Here is a 17,452-nt window from a genome sequence, read left to right on the forward strand (position 1 = left end):
CAATGGTTATCTTCTGGGTCATGGGATTAAAGATAATTTTTATTCTCTTCTCTATTTTTGTTGGTGTTTTTCTAAGTCTTTAATTGTCATGTATTACATTTTAATTGGAAAAAAATAGGTAAAACACAAGCAAAAACATTTCTTACCTGGATATCTTAAAATATAAATTTTAGAGAATGATCTGTCCTTTCCCTTTGGTGATAAAATCATGCCCTGCCATTGATGGTCTCTTTTTTAGCTAGTCTAAAACATGTGTAGTAAGTGGAAAGTAATCAAGCTGCAAGTTCCACATATAATCTTTCCTTCTTCTTCATTACATTAATGCTTTCGTATTCACTATTCCTAGATCCACATCTGATTTATTTCTTCCCTCTCAGATAAATGTGCAGTCTAGCCATTAGAAGACCAAAAGAGACCAAAATTTCCATAGGGGGTTTTAAAAAAAAAAAAAAAAAAAAAAGGAGAAACAAAGCTTGCAGTAAAATTGTTTAAGTCTTCATCAGAAATGGCTCACCCAAATTTGAGAAGAAAATTTGTCATCATCATTTTTGTCTAATTTAAACTATTAGGTTGAACCAGATGAAACTGGTAATACTGACTTTTACCTACAAAACAGGAATTTTGCATGTAATTCAATGTATACTACCAGGAAAAATAAGTCAATTAAATTAAAATTTTCTTATTCCTTGGGATTAAAAAAAAAATACAATAATTCATGAGATAAGAAATCAAATAGCAACCCACAAATTTACTACTGAAAAGTATTAATCCTAATGCCAGGCATACTGGCTCACACCTGTAATCCCAACACTGTGAGGGAAAGGCACAAGGATCACTTGAGGCCAGGAGTTCAAAACCAGCCTGGGCAAAAATAGCGAGACCCTGTCACTCCAAACAAAAACAAAAACAAAAAAACAAAACAAAACAACAACAAAAAAACAGCCAGGCATGATGGTGGATGCCTATAGTCTCAGCTACTAGAGAGGCTAAAGTGGGAGGATCACTTGACCCCGGAGTTACAGGCTACACTGAGCTATGATCATACCACTGCACTCCAGCCTGGGTGACAGAGCAAGACCTTGTCTCAAAAATAAATAAATAAATAAAAATAAAAGATATACATATATATGGAGTCTCTCTCTGTCACCCAGGCTCGTCTCAAACTCTTGAGCTCACATGATCTTCCCTCAGCCTCCCAAAGTGCTGGAAGTACAGGTGTGAGCCACCGCACCAGCCTTTCATTAGCTTTTTTATTAATTTAAAAAGTAATATAATGTTCACTGTAAACATTTCAAAACAAAGATGTGTAAGTAAAAAGTGAAAGCCCTCCCTCTTACTAATCTTACTTCCCTAAGGTAATCAGTTTACTATGTATTTTTAATAACAAAATAAAATAAATGTGTCTCTACACTCTATTTTTTCACATAAAAACAGGATTATACTGTATATTCTGTTCTGCAACTTTTTTTTCACATAACTTTTATCATGGATACTATTAGATCTGATAACTTCCAAATTGCTTTATTACCTGATATCTTTGATTGTGGCCCTCTTCATGGGATCCACCTGCAGCATATGTTTCAAAAGGCTAATCACAGAAGGATTTAAATATTGAGGGGTATAGAAGATCCCATCACATATCTTCTTAAAAAGAGTTGGCACATGGTCATCATCAAATGGAAGGGTTCCACATAATAAAGCATAGAGAATAACCCCACTGCTCCATATATCTACCTCTGGGCCTGCATACAATCTGTAACAGGAAATAACAATTGGATTAAGGAATCATTTTAACCTAAGGATCAGTTAATCAAAAATTTCAAATATGGATATTTCATAAAGAATTCATAAGCAGAATATGGTTTTTATAGCCACTACTACATGTTACACATAAAGTTAATTCCATTAGTATTATCTTTGAAAACAAAAGTCAAGAAGTTTTGTAAATTACACAACATGGCTAAAATTCTGTTCTACTGTTTACTATGGCCCTGATGGGATCTAACAATAGGGCCAAACCTTGAACAAACATATCACTATTCAATTTACAAACAAACATATCACTATTCAATTTAAAACCATTGGTTTTTGTTACAGAGGAGAGATTAAGTGATATTTCATCAACTGAGAATGTTCTTTAGTAATGGACTCTGAACCCACAATCCCAATAACGCAAGACTTCTTACACCAAGGTGAAAGGATCCTGAGGCTATGAAAGAAAACCAGGCAAATTGGTTCACAGATTTTTTAAATCTCATTTGCAGTGCACTATAGTTAACTGCAGACTAGTTAGATCACCCATTCAAAGTCTGGATTCAGGAAAAGGATTTCTTTAAAGTTATGTATTGCTGAACTGATCGATAAATATTATTTTGAAATTAAAAGTTCTCATACACCAAGAGCTTGAAGAAAGACCTTATCCAAACTAGAAAAATTAAATTTCAGTAACAGCCCATTGCATATATGCACAGTTATAACACTTTTTATTATTTAAATAACACTTTTCACAGTCTCCATGTCCTGAATTGTTTTATTCCTAAAAGAATTAAGACAGACAACACAATTTTTTAAAAATGTTTAAAAGAATTTTTGACATTAATATTAAAAAAAGATGAAACTTGACAAATCTAAAATTAGGTACTCCTGCCTTACTCATAGCCATGTTTTTACACAGATCTCATTTCTTTGAGCAGTCTAGGCCAACAAGCTTATGAAAACACAAAGAAAATACTACAGTATTTCTGCATTCTGAGTTAATCAAGATGGGAAACATTCACACAAATAAGCATGGATTGGATGAAAAGTTATTAAAAGTTCATTATAAAAACTAGCAAACTTCAGCTTCTGTTTTCAATTTCAGTAGTATAGTGAAGGACAAAGAGTTACTCTTAAAAATATTAAATTCTTCTGTTTTCCAAACTATTCAACAAGCGACACTGTACAAATATCTTCATGTTCTCAATGCTGGTAATTAGTAAATTGAGAGGTTAAAATTCTTATAATATTGCAGTCTCTAAAAGGTTTAAAGAACAAAGATTCAACATAAATGAAGTTTAAAGATTACTTCAGCCCAATTCCCCAAGACATTTTATCATGAAACATAAAGGTACTACAAAATGCCATCTATGTAAAAAATGAAAGCTACACATTACATGTTTAATTTTTCCTCTAAGTAAATAGTAACCCTTTTCTAACTACTAGATATGTCTGTATTATTCAAGTTTCCAGTGTCTTACCTACTTTTTAAACACCCTAGGTTTTAAACTTTCCATTTCTTCCACCTGGGAAAAAAATTAATGTACTCTCTTCTAACAACTTTAATATAATGTTGACTTGTAGTCCTTAAGCCTCATTCACGTATAAATGTGGTTAAGAATAAGCCTTATTTTTCTTTATTTTCATTAGAATTAATTATGACACTATAGACTGACAGAATCTAGGAGAAAAAGACAATTTCAAATGTATTGAGGGTGGTGGGGTATCAAATACTACCTTCCTGAAATTACTTCTGGTGCAGCATAGTTGGGTGAGCCACAACTTGTTCTTAAAAATTCACCATCTGACATCATGTTTGAAAGACCTGAAAGTGCACAAAATCAGCTACTCAAAAGATTTCCCAAAGACAAAAATTAAAACCCCATTAAACAGTAAAATTGAGTTTGCTTTAAAAATGATAAATCATCATTCTGTTATTTGCTTCAACAAAATCCTATGGTCTATTGTAGCCAAATATTCTGCCATTATGCCCTAAAATGTGTAATCTATTTCAACATTTAAAGTTAGTGCACTGTTAGAGTTTAATGCAAATATTAAGCTGTTGGTTATTTTGCTTATTAGAAAAAACTTGGCATGTTTAAGTTTTATTAATACAGAAATTACTAGGGAAAATAATCTATAACAGATGAATAGAAGGATTAAAATTCAAAGTTCCTATTAATCCTGTTCTGATTTTTTAAAAAAATAAAAACTAGTAATTTTGAATTTCAAAGTTCCCTCATAGTTTTACTCCAAAAGAAACCGTTGCTCCCTCAAAATGCATCCTATAAAAATAATCAACTGAGGAATAAGAAATTCAAATAATTTAGCCAATTACTATTAAAAAAAAAAGAAAGAAACACCAAAACAACCAGCTCAGGTTTGGTTGGCATTTTTCAGTTAATATCTAAACATTTAAGTAGATACAGTTATAAATATCGATATATAGATGTAGTCAAAACTAAGGAAAATATTTATAAGAATATTCTCTGGGCCAGACATGGTGGCTCACACCTATAATCCCAGCACTTTGGGAGACCAAGACAGGCAGATCACTTGGGCTCAGGAGTTCGAGTCCACCTGGCCAACATAATGAAGCCCCATCTCTACCAAAAATACAAAAAAAAAAAATTGTAGCTGGGTGTGGTGGCACGCATCTGTGGTCCCAGCTACTTGGGAGGCTAAGGTGGGAGAATCACTTGAGCCTGGAAGGCAGAGGCTGAAGTGAGCAGAGATCACACCACTGCACTCCAGCCTGGGTGACAGAGTGAGACTCTGTCTCAAAACAAAAAACAAACAAAAAAAATTTATCTGATTTGAACTAAAACCAACCTAAAGAAAAGAAGTGCAGAGATTCCTTTTTCACTTAGGTTTAGTAAGGTCAATGGCAATTTATACAGGAAATACAGAAAACCAAATTCTTTTTTTTTTTTTTGAGAACATGTCACACTCTGTCGCCCAGGCTGGAGTACAGTGGCACAATCTCGACTCCTCCACCTCCTGGGTTCCAGCAGTTCTTCTGCCTCAGCCTCCCAGGTAGCTGGGACTATAGGCGCATACCACCATGCCTGGGTAATTTTGTATTTTTAGTAGAAACGGGGTTTCACCATGTTGGCCAGGCTGGTCTCAAACTCCTGACCTCAGATGATCCGCCCGCCTCGGCCTCCCAAAATGCTGGGATTACAAGCGTGAGCCATCACACCCAGTCAAAATAATTCATTTTTAACAATCAAAATGTTCTTTAAACAAATTATAATTTATTATCATTTAAAACATTTTAAAATAATTTTTAAATAAAATTTTTTTAATTAAAAAATTGTTTTAAATAATTTTAAATAATTATAATTCACATAGTTCACTTCTGGCTTTCAAAGTTTTAAATAATTTCATCCCACTCACTTTCCTTCTTCTCCATACTTGATTCTTTTGAACATATTGGAAATAAAGCTGCTACCTTCTCTTTCACAAATAATACTCTCTTTTTAAATAGTCTCTCTAATGCTACCAATTTAAGTTGTTTAAAATTTAATTTTAAAGATATTTAAAGAGCCAGGTGCAGTGGTGCATGCCTGTAATCTCCATACTTTGGGAAGCTGTGGCAGGAGGATCACTTGAGGCCAGGAGTTCGAGAGCAGCCTGGACAACATAGTGAGAACCCGTCTCTACAAAAATACAAAAGTTAGCCTGGCATGGTAGTGCACACCTGCAGTCCCAGCTACTCAGGAGGCTGAGGCAGGAGGGCTGCCTGGCCCAGCAGTTTGGGGCTGCATTGAGCTATGATCACATCACTGCCCTTCGGCCTGAGTAACAAAGCAAAACTCTGTCTCTGTAAAATAATACTAATAGTAATAAAGGCATTTAAACCTAAGAAAAGATGATTTCTTAGCTTTTCTTATTTTTGTATGTTCATAGACAAAATAGAATACTTTGACATAGTCTATTACTTTATGTAATCTTTTACAATTATCTGAAGAATTCTATATAGGTTCATTGAAACTATAAGAACATTAGAAATGAACGTAAGAAACTATAAAATTATCCTTACCAAAATCGGCTATCTTTGCATTCATGTGTGCATCAAGCAGGACATTTTCAGGTTTCAAATCTCTATGGACTACCATATGCCTGTGACAATAATCCACACCAGAAAGGATCTGTTGGAACAGACGTCGACTTTCTTTTTCATCCAGCTAAGAAAAGTAGAGAGGCATTTTAAAGATGTGTCTTTCAAAGTAAATTGTCCTATATATAATTCTCCAACCTATAAAACTGTCAAAATACATAAAAATCTTCCAAATGAACTTATGAGATACTTTTGACATGAGGAGGAGATACCTGTAGCACAAAACAGAAATGCTAAGATGGTCCTGGAACCCAAATCAGTAACTCAAGTTTCTAATATTATCATTTGCATATGACTACATTGTAACAGCTTGCCTTCCTCTGTATCTCATGAGTTATTTCAAATAATTTCAATATCTACTTGAAATGTGGCATATTTTCTTTTATAAGCTGGAAATATTTAATTTTTCATTCTTGTAACAAATATTTACTGAATACCTTCAATGTACTACACATTGTTTCAGACATTCATTACACAGCAATGAATAAAACAAAGGCCCTAATCTAGTTGATGAAAATAGACTAATAAATATAGTCTGAAGGAGTGATACTGTTTTGAAGAAAAACAAAGCAAAATATGGGTACAGTGAGTGACAATGGGGTGGGGGATACTATTTTAGACCATGAGGAAGTAATATTTAAGCACTATTCATAAACCAGCAAGCAACTATGTTGCTATATGTCCCAAAACATAAGATATTTTAACAAGAAATACCTTAATTCATTTAATAAAATATCATAGCATTTTATCTTTAATATGCTTGCTGGAAAAAAAATCTTATGTAGCAACTACCTTTTGTTTTGTTTTGTTTTTTTTGTTTTGGTTTTAAATTTATCTATATTTTGAGACCCAGTCTCATTCTGTTATCAAGGCTGGAATTCAGTAGTGCCATCACGGCTCACTGCAACCTCCGCTTCCCTGGGCTCCAGCAATCCTCCCACCCCAGCCTCCTAAGTAGTTGGGACCACAGATGCATGCCACCAAGCCCACTAATTTTTGTATTTCTGATAGAGACAAGACTTTGCCATGTTGCCCAAGCTGGTCTCGAACTCCTGAGGCCATCTACTGCCTCAAACATCCCCAAGTGCTGAGGATTACAGGCATGTGCCACTGCATGCAGCCTGAAGTATTTTTTTTAAACTTCTCTATGTATCCATATATTATCACTTTTTTCAACATAAGTGACAACCATTACTTGGATGTGCCTGCTCCCAAGAAGTCATATAAATAAGCTATAAATCCTCTAAGCCAAGGACTCCAATATGCAATTCTCTAACACAGGTCACAAATTAGCATTCTAAAACCAGACTTACAACTTAAAGGGCATGGATAATCTGGGAGAAAAGACAAATCAGTAATTTATTTTGAAAAAAGAAAGTATTATAAGACACTGCTCCTCTAGAAAAATATTAATCCTTTAGCAATCTAATACTTTTATTTCTAGAAGATTTGTAGGTTCATGGAGAAAAAAAAGAGTATCTGTTCAAATATGAAAAAGTAGGAGAAAACTTGATTAAACAAAATATAAAAAGTAAAATAACTAGGCAGGCTACGAAAATGAAAATTATACTGTATTCATAACAAGTACAATTACAAAGGATGGAGAAAGGGATGTCTATAAAGAAAGATTAGAAAAGTCAAAATACATTTCCAATTAAACATAGCAGATTAAATCTTTTGTCTCCAACTCTTGAAACATCACTAAAATGACATCAGCAATAAAAGAGGCATATAAAGACAAAAAGAACAAAAGAGACAGCAATAATCAAGAGGAGTCACCAAGGAGGACAATAGATGAACAGTAATAAAGACTAAGCCTACAGGGGTAGAAACCAGAAAAAAATAAATGTCTGCACACAAAGCCCTGGGAAGCCTTAGAAACTGGAAACATAGGGAACTGCTCAAGGTAGAAGTGAGAGATGAGCTGAAAACAGGACAAGTGCTTGAAGTTAAGAAGCTTTTAAACTCACCCATATTGGGGAATAAGACGTATAAATTTACTCTAATAAGGCTGAACCAGCTCTGTTCTCAAGGACACCAAGGCAGGGATAAGGCATCCTAAGGAAAACATGGGGGCTAAGAGAAAGTCAACATACTAACTAGTGAGACTTGCATCTCTTTTCCCCACTCAGCTCCTGCAGCACTGGCAGTTAAGCTAAGGCCTTTAAGGAAATGGGAAGGTTTCTTCTGGAGCAAATATCTGATCCAAGAAAACGTATTTGTTATTATTAACATTTGGTGTACAGTAATAAAATAGACAAATCCCTACGTATTCAAGCTATGGGAAAAGCCAGCAATCAATAAGTTCCACCTATATAAGCCTGGCATTTAGTACCTTATTCTTAAATATTTAGTGGACAACCAAGAATCACCAAATATCTGAAAAAGGGCCATGCATCAAAGACAAAAATGAATAAAATGAACAGAAAAAAATGGGGAGCAGAGAGCACAGAAGGTACAGAACAAGATGGAACGGAGGAAAACTTGTTTTAAAATGCCATCCCCAGACTAGGTTATTACATCTGTGAGGCAAATAACAGCAGACTAAATAAATGAAAATTTCAGAAAATAAGAAACTTTTGAAATAGAAAATATGGGTGCTGAAATTTTAATATTCAACTGGTAAAACTGAAGAAATACCCACAAGGCAAAACCAAGAAATAAACAACAGAAAAGATAAGAAAAAAATATATCAATTGTGCCTGTTTCCCATTTCTCCAGGCAGAACTTTTTTTTGTTTGTTTGTTTTGGTAAGGAGAAGCAGGAGTAAAGAAGGGGAGTATCTGAAATAGAAATGAATCATATTAAGAAATAGTAAAATCAAAATTAACTTGGTTAATAAGTTTGATTTTGTTGAAAGTAGACATGCTATATAGAACAAATTAATGAGTAATGTAAATAACTTAAGATTGGGAGTGAGACAAGCTTTCTTTTCAGGGCTAGATACAGCTCTCCCACAAAGGGGCTTTTGCATACCACATAACCTGGGTATGAGAAAAAGTATGGGCATAGGGCAGTGTTGAGTTTTTGTAGCTGTAACTTAAGGTAGTGTTCAAAATGTCCTGTAAAATTCCTGCCAGCTCTAAATTCTTTGTATCTAATTCCTACCTCCTTCATGGAGCCTGTTTTTACTACTCCAGGTACATGAGATTTCTGAAACCATAACATGAATGCAATTTAAATGTGGCTAGAATTGACTGGCAAGGCCTAGATCTTTAAGTAATAATATATTTTGTAAGGATTAATTACATTAAAATACATATACAAAGTGTTTGTATACCCTGGAAGCATAAGTCTGAGGATTATGAGTTCTGGGGCTCAAGCCAATTCTGTTATTAATAAATCACGTTACTGTAAGCAAACATATAAGCCATGAGGCTCAGTATCCACATCTGTATAAACAGGCTAAGGAGATAATCTTGAGGATCCTTTCTAGTTGTAAACAGTTTATGATTCTAAACAAACATATAACTAAGGGAACTGGTTATTAAATAGACCTCTTAAAATTGCTTGCTGACATTTTGATGCTAGTAAAGGATAAAGGAGAGTTACAAAATACATAAAGAATTAAATCAGAACAGCTTACCCTTCCATTCTTACAGATATAATCAAATAGCTCTCCTCCTGAGACATATTCCATCACCATGAAAATATCAGATGGTGTACTGATGACCTGGTACCTGGTGAGAGAAAACATTGTCTACGAATATTAAAACATGTATATTCATTCATTCAATAAATATTTACTAAGCACCTATAGTATACCAGGTACTATGCTAGGAGCTGGGAAGACTGCAGGAAACAAAAATTCTCTGCTCTCATGGAGTTCATGTTCCAGGAACCAGGAAACAGACACTAAATAAATTAAGCAATATCTCAGGCGGTGGAACATGCTATGAAGAAAAATAAAGCAAATTAAGGGGAATCTTTGTATACAGAGTGTTCAAGGAAGGCCTCTAATAAAGTAACATTTGAGCTGAGCCTAAAAGAAGAATGGGAACAAATTATGTAATTAGGAGGAAAGTGAACCCAGGAGAGGGAATAGCAACTGCAAAAGTCCCCAAGTAGAAGCCTGCTTGGCATGTTCAAGGAATATTAAGAGAGAAATCGGATGTAGAGTCAAAGGTGTTAACTGCAGGCCAGAGGACACAGAATTTTACAAGCCATGATAAGGCTTTGGCTTTTACTCCAAGGAAGATGAAAAGCTATTATATGTTTTAACCAGTCATGTGATCTGGCATATGAAAAGGAAAACTATGGCAGCAGTTTGAAGAATTAATTGTCAACAGTAAAGGTAGACACAGGAGGTTACTTCAGGATTTCGTGAGACAGATGAAGGTGGCTGAGACCAGGTTGACAGTGATAAAGGAACTGGGAAGCAGTCACATCCTAGCTTGATTGTGAAGGAAGGAATGAAATGGATGGTAGAAAGTGAAAGAAACAGGGAAGTTAAAAATGGTTCCTAAGTTTTAGCCCTGGGTAACTGGCTATTAGCCAAGATGGTACAAACTGTGGGAAGAGCAGGTTTGGGAGAGTAATAAAGAGTTCATTTTGGGCCGGGTTGAGTTTTAAATGCCTTGCGAATATACAAATGGAAATGTAAAGTCAGCAGTGAGCATGAGTCTGGTGTAAGAAGAGATCTTAAAGCAAGAGATGTACATTTAGGGGTGGTCAGCATATGGATGGTATTTAAAACCATAGCACTCAACAAATGAGAAGAGGTGAGAGTGAAACAAATTTGAGTCAGCCAGTTCAGGAGAAAAACCTAAGCAGCTTTAAGTTATTGCCTGCGTAACAAAGCAGAAGCTGAGCAGGAAATATGTTATTTGTAGACTCTACAACTGGCAACTGTAAAACAACAGTAAGATTACTGCCCTTTTGAAATACTGGATTCCTGAAATTTTGTTATCTGTATGGTCAGGTGTAAGCAGGATGGGGAAAAACCCTTTCTACTATCGCATTCTCGCTAGTGAGGCTAACTGACATCATGTGGGCATTTGGAGGTCAAGAGTTTTCACTAGCAGATCATTGCTGGTTTTACTGCAAGCAGTGGGGCACCAAACATTATCAGAAGGGCATCTTTCCAGAAGAGAGGAAAGAATGAGAAGGTAACAGCTGATAAGCACAAGGGCAAAACACGAACATAGGCTTAAATGACCACCAGTGGGGTTAGAAAAATACATGAACGGGAAGAAACTTTGTTTGTTTGTTTGTTTGAGACAGAGTTTCGCTTTTGTTGCCCAAGCTGGAGTGCAATGGCATGATCTCAGCTCACTGCAACCTCCACCTCCCACGTTCAAGCCATTCTCCAGCCTCAGCCTCCCGAGTAGCTGGGATTACAGGCACCCAGCACCATGAGCAGCTAATTTTTGTATTTTTAGTGGAGACAGGGTTTCACCATGTTGGCCAGGCTGGTCTCGTACTCCTGACCTCAGGTGATCCGCCTGCCTCAGCCTCCACTTTGTAATTCCAAAGTGCTGGAATTACAGGTGTGAGCCACTGCACACGGCCGAGGGAGAAACTTTTCAAAACCCTCAGGAAACAAAAAGAAGTGTCAGTCATTTTTCTCGCTTGTCACATTAAGTAGGTTAACAAAAAAGATGAAAAGATAACTGGACTGTATTTAATATAAACAGAGCTTACAGTTTAATTATATGAGGATGCCTGAAAAGCTTGAGGTTCTGAATTTCTCTGCGGATTTTTCCTACCACATCAAGGCTCCGAATTTTCTGTCGATTGAGTATCTTCACAGCAACTTTATGCCCAGTCAATTCATGTTTGCCAACTGTAAAAGAAGTAGTTTTAATAAATTAGTACTAAGTATGATTAATAAAATATTTACACATATTCTGGCCGGGTGCGGTGGTTTACACCTGTAATCCCAGCACTTTGGGAGGCCAAGGCAGGTAGATGACTTGAGGTCACGAGTTCGAAACCAGTCTGGCCAACATGGGAAAACCCCATCTCTACTAAAAAATACAAAAATTAATGGCCAGGCATGGTGGCTTATGCCTGTAATCCCAGCACTTTGGGAGGCCAAGGCGGGCAGATTACCTGAGATCAGGAGTTCGAGACCAGCCTGGCTAACATGGTGAAACCTCGTTTCTACTAAAACCACAAAAATTTGGAGGGGCGTGCTGGCACGTGGCTGTAATCCCAGCTACTCAGGAGGCTGAGGCAGGAGAATCGCTTGAACCTGGGAGACAGAGGTTGCAGTGAGCCGAGATTATTCCATTGCACTCCAGCTTGGGTAACAAGAGCAAAACTCTGTCTCAAACAAACAAAAAAATAACAAAAATCAGCTGGGTGTGGTGGTGCATGCCTGTAATCCCAGCTACTTGGGAGGTGAAACAGGAGAATCACTTGAACCCGGGAGGCAGAGGTTGCAGCGAGCCCAGATTGCACCACTGCACTCCAGCCTGGGGTGATGATTGAGATGCTGCCTCAACAAAACAAAAGTCATAATATATTTAGACATATTATAAGAGTAGTTATCTAGCATTCTCAGAAAATAGCTAAGCAAATCTAAGTTCTTTTCTCTTTTGCCAGATTCATCCCAAATGTTCAGATGTTTAAGAGTGATTACGTAGGAGAATACGTAAGAAATTGGTAACAGTGGTTTCTTCCAGAAAATAAAGCTAGAAGACTAAAGGATGAGAGGAAGTATACCTTTTGTATTTTGTATTTTAAATTCTTTTAATTTTCACCTTTTAACCTATCATACATATAGACTGAAATTTTCTTTTAGTATCATTTATATGGATATTAAAACATAGAAATTGGTGTAACCAGCATTATATAGTCAGATACAGAACAGTTCCATCATCCCAAAAGACTCTCATGCCATAGATACATTTCCCCATCCATAACCTCTTATACCTTTGAAATTCTGGTTCATGTGCATGTGGTTTCTAGTTTTTTTGGTTTCTCTATTTTTAATTTTTTTTCTGTTTTTTAATTTTTTTTATTTTTTTATTTTTTTTATTTTTTTGAGACAGGGTATCACTCTATCACCCAGGGTGGAGTGCAGTGTCACAATCACAGCTCAATGCAGCCTTAACCTCCCCAGGCTCAGGTGATCCTCCCATCTCAGCCTCCCAAGTAGCTGGGACTACAGGCAGACCCCACCACACCCAGCTAATTTTTTTGTATTTTTCTGTAGAAATCAGGTTTCACCATATTGACCAGGATGGTCTCAAACTCCTGGGTTCAAGCAATCCACCAGCCTCAACTTCCCAAAGTGCTAGGTTTACACGTGTGAGCCACCATGCCCAGTCTCTATTTTTTAAAATGCAGTTAAAAATCAAGGGAAAAAAAATCAAGTCATTTTGTCTTTCCATTTTAAATGCTATCACTAGATGGTCAGTGGTGACAGAATTTGGGTTTAGGACATAATCCCAAAAGACACAATCCCAAATGCCATAATCCCAAATGTTGAAATCCCAAAAGATCAAAATCCCTAAAATCTAAAATTCCAAAAATCACAATCCCAAAAGAACAAAATCCTAAAACAGAATTCTGGAAAATAATTTGTAGAAAGTTATCTAAAGACACTTATTTCCATTTTTAAAAGATGTATTTGAGAAACATGAAAACACAATGGAATAGTTCATAGGCCCCTTTACACAATAAAATAAGCACTAATAACCTATTTTTGCAAGCATAAACACTCAGGTATACTAACAACCATTGCATGGGAATAGTAGGAACAGATAAACTGTATTCATGAAAAAATAGATTAAAAGCAAAATGGATAAACATATCACTATGGTTGGTAATCAGGTGCACCCAGATTCATAACTGCGGTCATCTGAAATACCAGACAACCTGAATCTTCTGACAAGATCAATCAAAAACTGCAATGGGTCACTACCACTTGCACAAAAACCACAATAGAGTCACCCAAAGAGCCAAGATCTTGAGAAATTTTACCTTTCACAAATACAAATGAACAAAATGGACATCATTTACTGAGCAAGTTTCAACATTTTTATATACATGCACAATGCTTACACATTGAATCACATCGTGATAATGCACTTTCATGGAGTCAAATATGCAAAGAAAAAGTGCATAAAATGAGTTAGAATTCTCTAAAAGCCTTTACAAAATTTATACCTGCAGTATTAGACATGAGGCAAAGATAAAATACATAGCATAGCAAATTGGCACTATGTGTGAAAGGGCAGAAGTCATACCTGATTGAATAATTTGGCAGGGGAGCTTTCTTATATTTTTCACCTGCATATTCACTTCTGTGATCTTCAAAACATTCACTTGTGTTTAGACTAGAGCGGTTGTGGCCTAAATATTTTGTAAGTATATGCTGATCATTTAGAAATTATTGCTTGGTCATTACAATTAAGTGATTTTCTGTTTTCACAACACCAATAATAATTAGCTTTTAAACTTTTCTCTTTCACCATTAAGTAGCCTAGTATACTTAATTTATCACAGACTTTTTGAAAGGGAACAATTTCACGGGTCTCTTCCATTGTGCTGTAAGGAATACAGTAAGAAGAAATGATATTTGGCTTTCTCAATACCAAATCTGTATTAGTCAGCATTCTCCAGAGAGACATAACCAATAAGATGTATATATACATAGATATATGAGAGATGATTTATTAGGGGAATTGGCTCATGTGATTATAGTGGCTGATAAGTTCCACGACAGGCCATTTTCAAGCTGGAGAGACCCTGGCATGCTGGTAGCTTGGCTCAGTCTAAAGACCTCAGAACCAAGCCAAACCAGGTCTCAGTCTGAGGCTGAAAGACCAGGACCCAAGGGGCTGCTGCTGTTATGTCCTAGAGTCCAAAGACCAACAAGCCTGGAGTTCTGATGTCCAATTCAGCAGAAGAAAAGTCTGTTCCAGCTCTCAGAAAGGCAACAATTTGTTCTCTCTGGGTCTCCAGCAGATTTAATGGTGGCTACCAACATTGAGGGCAGATCTTCCCCACCTAGTCCACTCAGACTCACATGCTAATCTCACAGACAAACCCAAAGTAATGCTTTAACAGGTTTCTAGGTATTCCTTAATCCAGTCAAGCTGATACCTAAAAATAAATTCATGAATCCACCCCTCAATTTGGCACCCATCTCCTTAAGCCATACTTAATTTCCAAATAAATATAATAAAAAGGCAATCCGTTCCACCTAACATGATGCAAGTGAAGTGATGCAACCATCTTTCATACAACCGAATATGCACTAATTTCTACCCCAGGTGTTGGATTGCAGCATTTCAACATTTGGGATTTTAATATTTCACAATTATGATTTTCAGGATTTTAGATGTGTGAGATTTTTAGAATTTAGGGATTCTGATTTTTAGAGATTTTCATCTTTCAGTATTTCAACATTTGGGATTATGGCATTAGGGATTGTGTCTTTTGGTGTTATGATCAGCATCAGTAGAATTTAGACAGTCATGAGGCTAAGTCTCCAAAAATTTCACCTTTGTGCACCCTTTCTCAGGAACCTACTGGAGAATATATATTCCATCAAAATCAGGAAGAAACCCAAGAAAGATGGCATGGAATCCAGTAAAGAAGGGATCCAATATAGTAGAAAAACTAAGAGAATCTCAAAATGGTGAAGCAAAGTCACAGTAACAGATATGGAGAAGGCCTAGAAGGCAACAAATCCAGATAGGAATGTGACAAAGAATGCAAAATAGTTATTCTGGGGGTAGGAGGAGAGATAATCTAACAAGTTTAGAAATATGGAATATCATATTGAGAAATTTTACAAAGGCACTGGAAGATGTGAGAAATTAAGCCTTAGGTTAAAAAAATTAAACAAATGAAAAAACATGAGATAATTCATGAATGCCAGTAAAACTTAAAGTTCTGTAAGAAATAAAACATAGTCATAGATACTGACTTAGCAAATAGTATTTACACAGCCACAATTATGAAAAAACAAATATAGGTTTTTTAAAAGTATGATACAACTATATTAGAAGGATGGGGATCTAGTATGAAATGTACAAGAGAAAGAAGGAGGGCAACCCTATAATCACAGCTGAAATCAACTGTGAAGATGAAGCACATTTTGCTTTCTAGTAAGGCGTTCTCCAATCTCCAGTACTAATTAGATGTGATTAAAAGCAGCCAACTTGACTGTTAAAGCTTGCTTCAGGAAGTACCTTCTTTCTTAGAACAAGTAGGCTGAAACCTAAGCATGGTACTAAACACATCCTCCAAGAATCTCCAAGCTCTGGCTTGGCACAGACTTTCTCTTGATAGCTGCTCAGCTGAAATAGGACTGGGAAACAGCCAGGATACTGGATAATACTGGTGGACTCAGACTTGGAAAGAATACTAAGACAGAATCCATTTGGGCCTGAACTTCCAAACCACCACAAACCAACCAAACTCCTATGATACCCTGCTCAACTGAATTTCAACCTCAATTAACTTTAAGAAACAATTGGAGCTTATCCAAAACTCTGGACATATATTCTGTCATTTAATAAGGAACTGGAATCAGAATTCAAAGCATTCTCTTAAATTCATTATTTTGGCATTATATACTGAGCATCTCCTACATGCCAGTTAATGCTGCTGGAGAAAACAGTATTGACCAAAAGCAACCTGGGCTATGGGACCTTCCCAGCCTGTAATGATGACAAAAATAACACTAAAGTACGAAAAAGCAAAAAGTCTTGTAATACAAAAGAATAAAACAAAAAAAGAATAGACATTAAACTCACCTATGAAATGCATTGATTGTATTAGCAAAATGTATTAACTATTTTCAGAGTGATAAGAAAATAGAGGAGGTAAGAAATCAGAGCAGAGCAAGATTTTTACAACAATACAATTAAAATCATGTAGAAAACAGTAGGTTGTAGCAATAATAATGTGATGGGAAATTTTATAGAACACCTAACAAAAAATGAGGAGGAAATTAGCAAAAATGGGAGGGAATGTGGTAACTATGGAATAGGGAATTGAGTATAATTTAACTCACGAGTAATAAGGAGCAGAATATTAACCCACCTGTGAATAACAGAAGCCCCCCAACCACCCAAAAGGCATAATAAACAGAACAAAATCCATAACCAATCAAGATATACCATAAAACTTTTTTCTAATACTTGAGCATTTCATCAAATTATAAATTAATTGTTTTAAAGTATGGTGGTATAACTTCTTCCCTTTTGAAGTAATAAATAACAAAAGTATGATTGTATCACAGTGGCAGGAAGAGGGGCAATGCCCTGACAGCAATGTCAAGAGACCATTCAAACTCATAAACACACATAAATTACATGATCAGGATATTTTTTTTTAATCTGTAGTTTTCCAAGAATTTGATTTAAAAGTCGATGAAAAAATATGCATAAATATGTTCATTACAGTGTATTATGTAAGAAAAAAAGGCTGACCAATTTCAGAGAACAGTTTAATACATGGTTATTCCAACCTAACAGACTCTCCTAGGAAAACAATAGAAAATGTTCTTATAAACATGAAAAACAAGTTATATATGCACTTTACATTTTTTAGCTACACAAAAAAATTTATATAAAATGGTAATATGCTAAAATGAAAATAGTTATTCCA

General features: G+C 35.7%; 1 protein-coding gene across 2 annotated transcripts in view; it reads right to left on the reverse strand.

Moving 5' to 3' along the window:
* The window catches only part of PRKAA1 (protein kinase AMP-activated catalytic subunit alpha 1), a 41,349-nt gene that overhangs the window by 6,908 nt on the left and 16,989 nt on the right, over positions 1-17,452 (reverse strand). For both annotated transcript variants that reach the window (XM_017896012.1, XM_017896013.1), the window contains exons 2-6: positions 11,522-11,663; positions 9,465-9,558; positions 5,801-5,945; positions 3,493-3,580; positions 1,529-1,753 (exon numbers count right to left, since the gene is read on the reverse strand). In XM_017896012.1, the coding sequence (XP_017751501.1) occupies positions 1,529-1,753; positions 3,493-3,580; positions 5,801-5,945; positions 9,465-9,558; positions 11,522-11,663 (694 nt within the window). The remainder of the gene's footprint in view (positions 1-1,528; positions 1,754-3,492; positions 3,581-5,800; positions 5,946-9,464; positions 9,559-11,521; positions 11,664-17,452) is intronic.

This window comes from Rhinopithecus bieti, unplaced genomic scaffold, assembly GCF_001698545.2.
Source record: "Rhinopithecus bieti isolate Rb0 unplaced genomic scaffold, ASM169854v2 scaffold_26977, whole genome shotgun sequence".
In the NCBI taxonomy this organism is placed as follows: domain Eukaryota; kingdom Metazoa; phylum Chordata; class Mammalia; order Primates; family Cercopithecidae; genus Rhinopithecus; species Rhinopithecus bieti.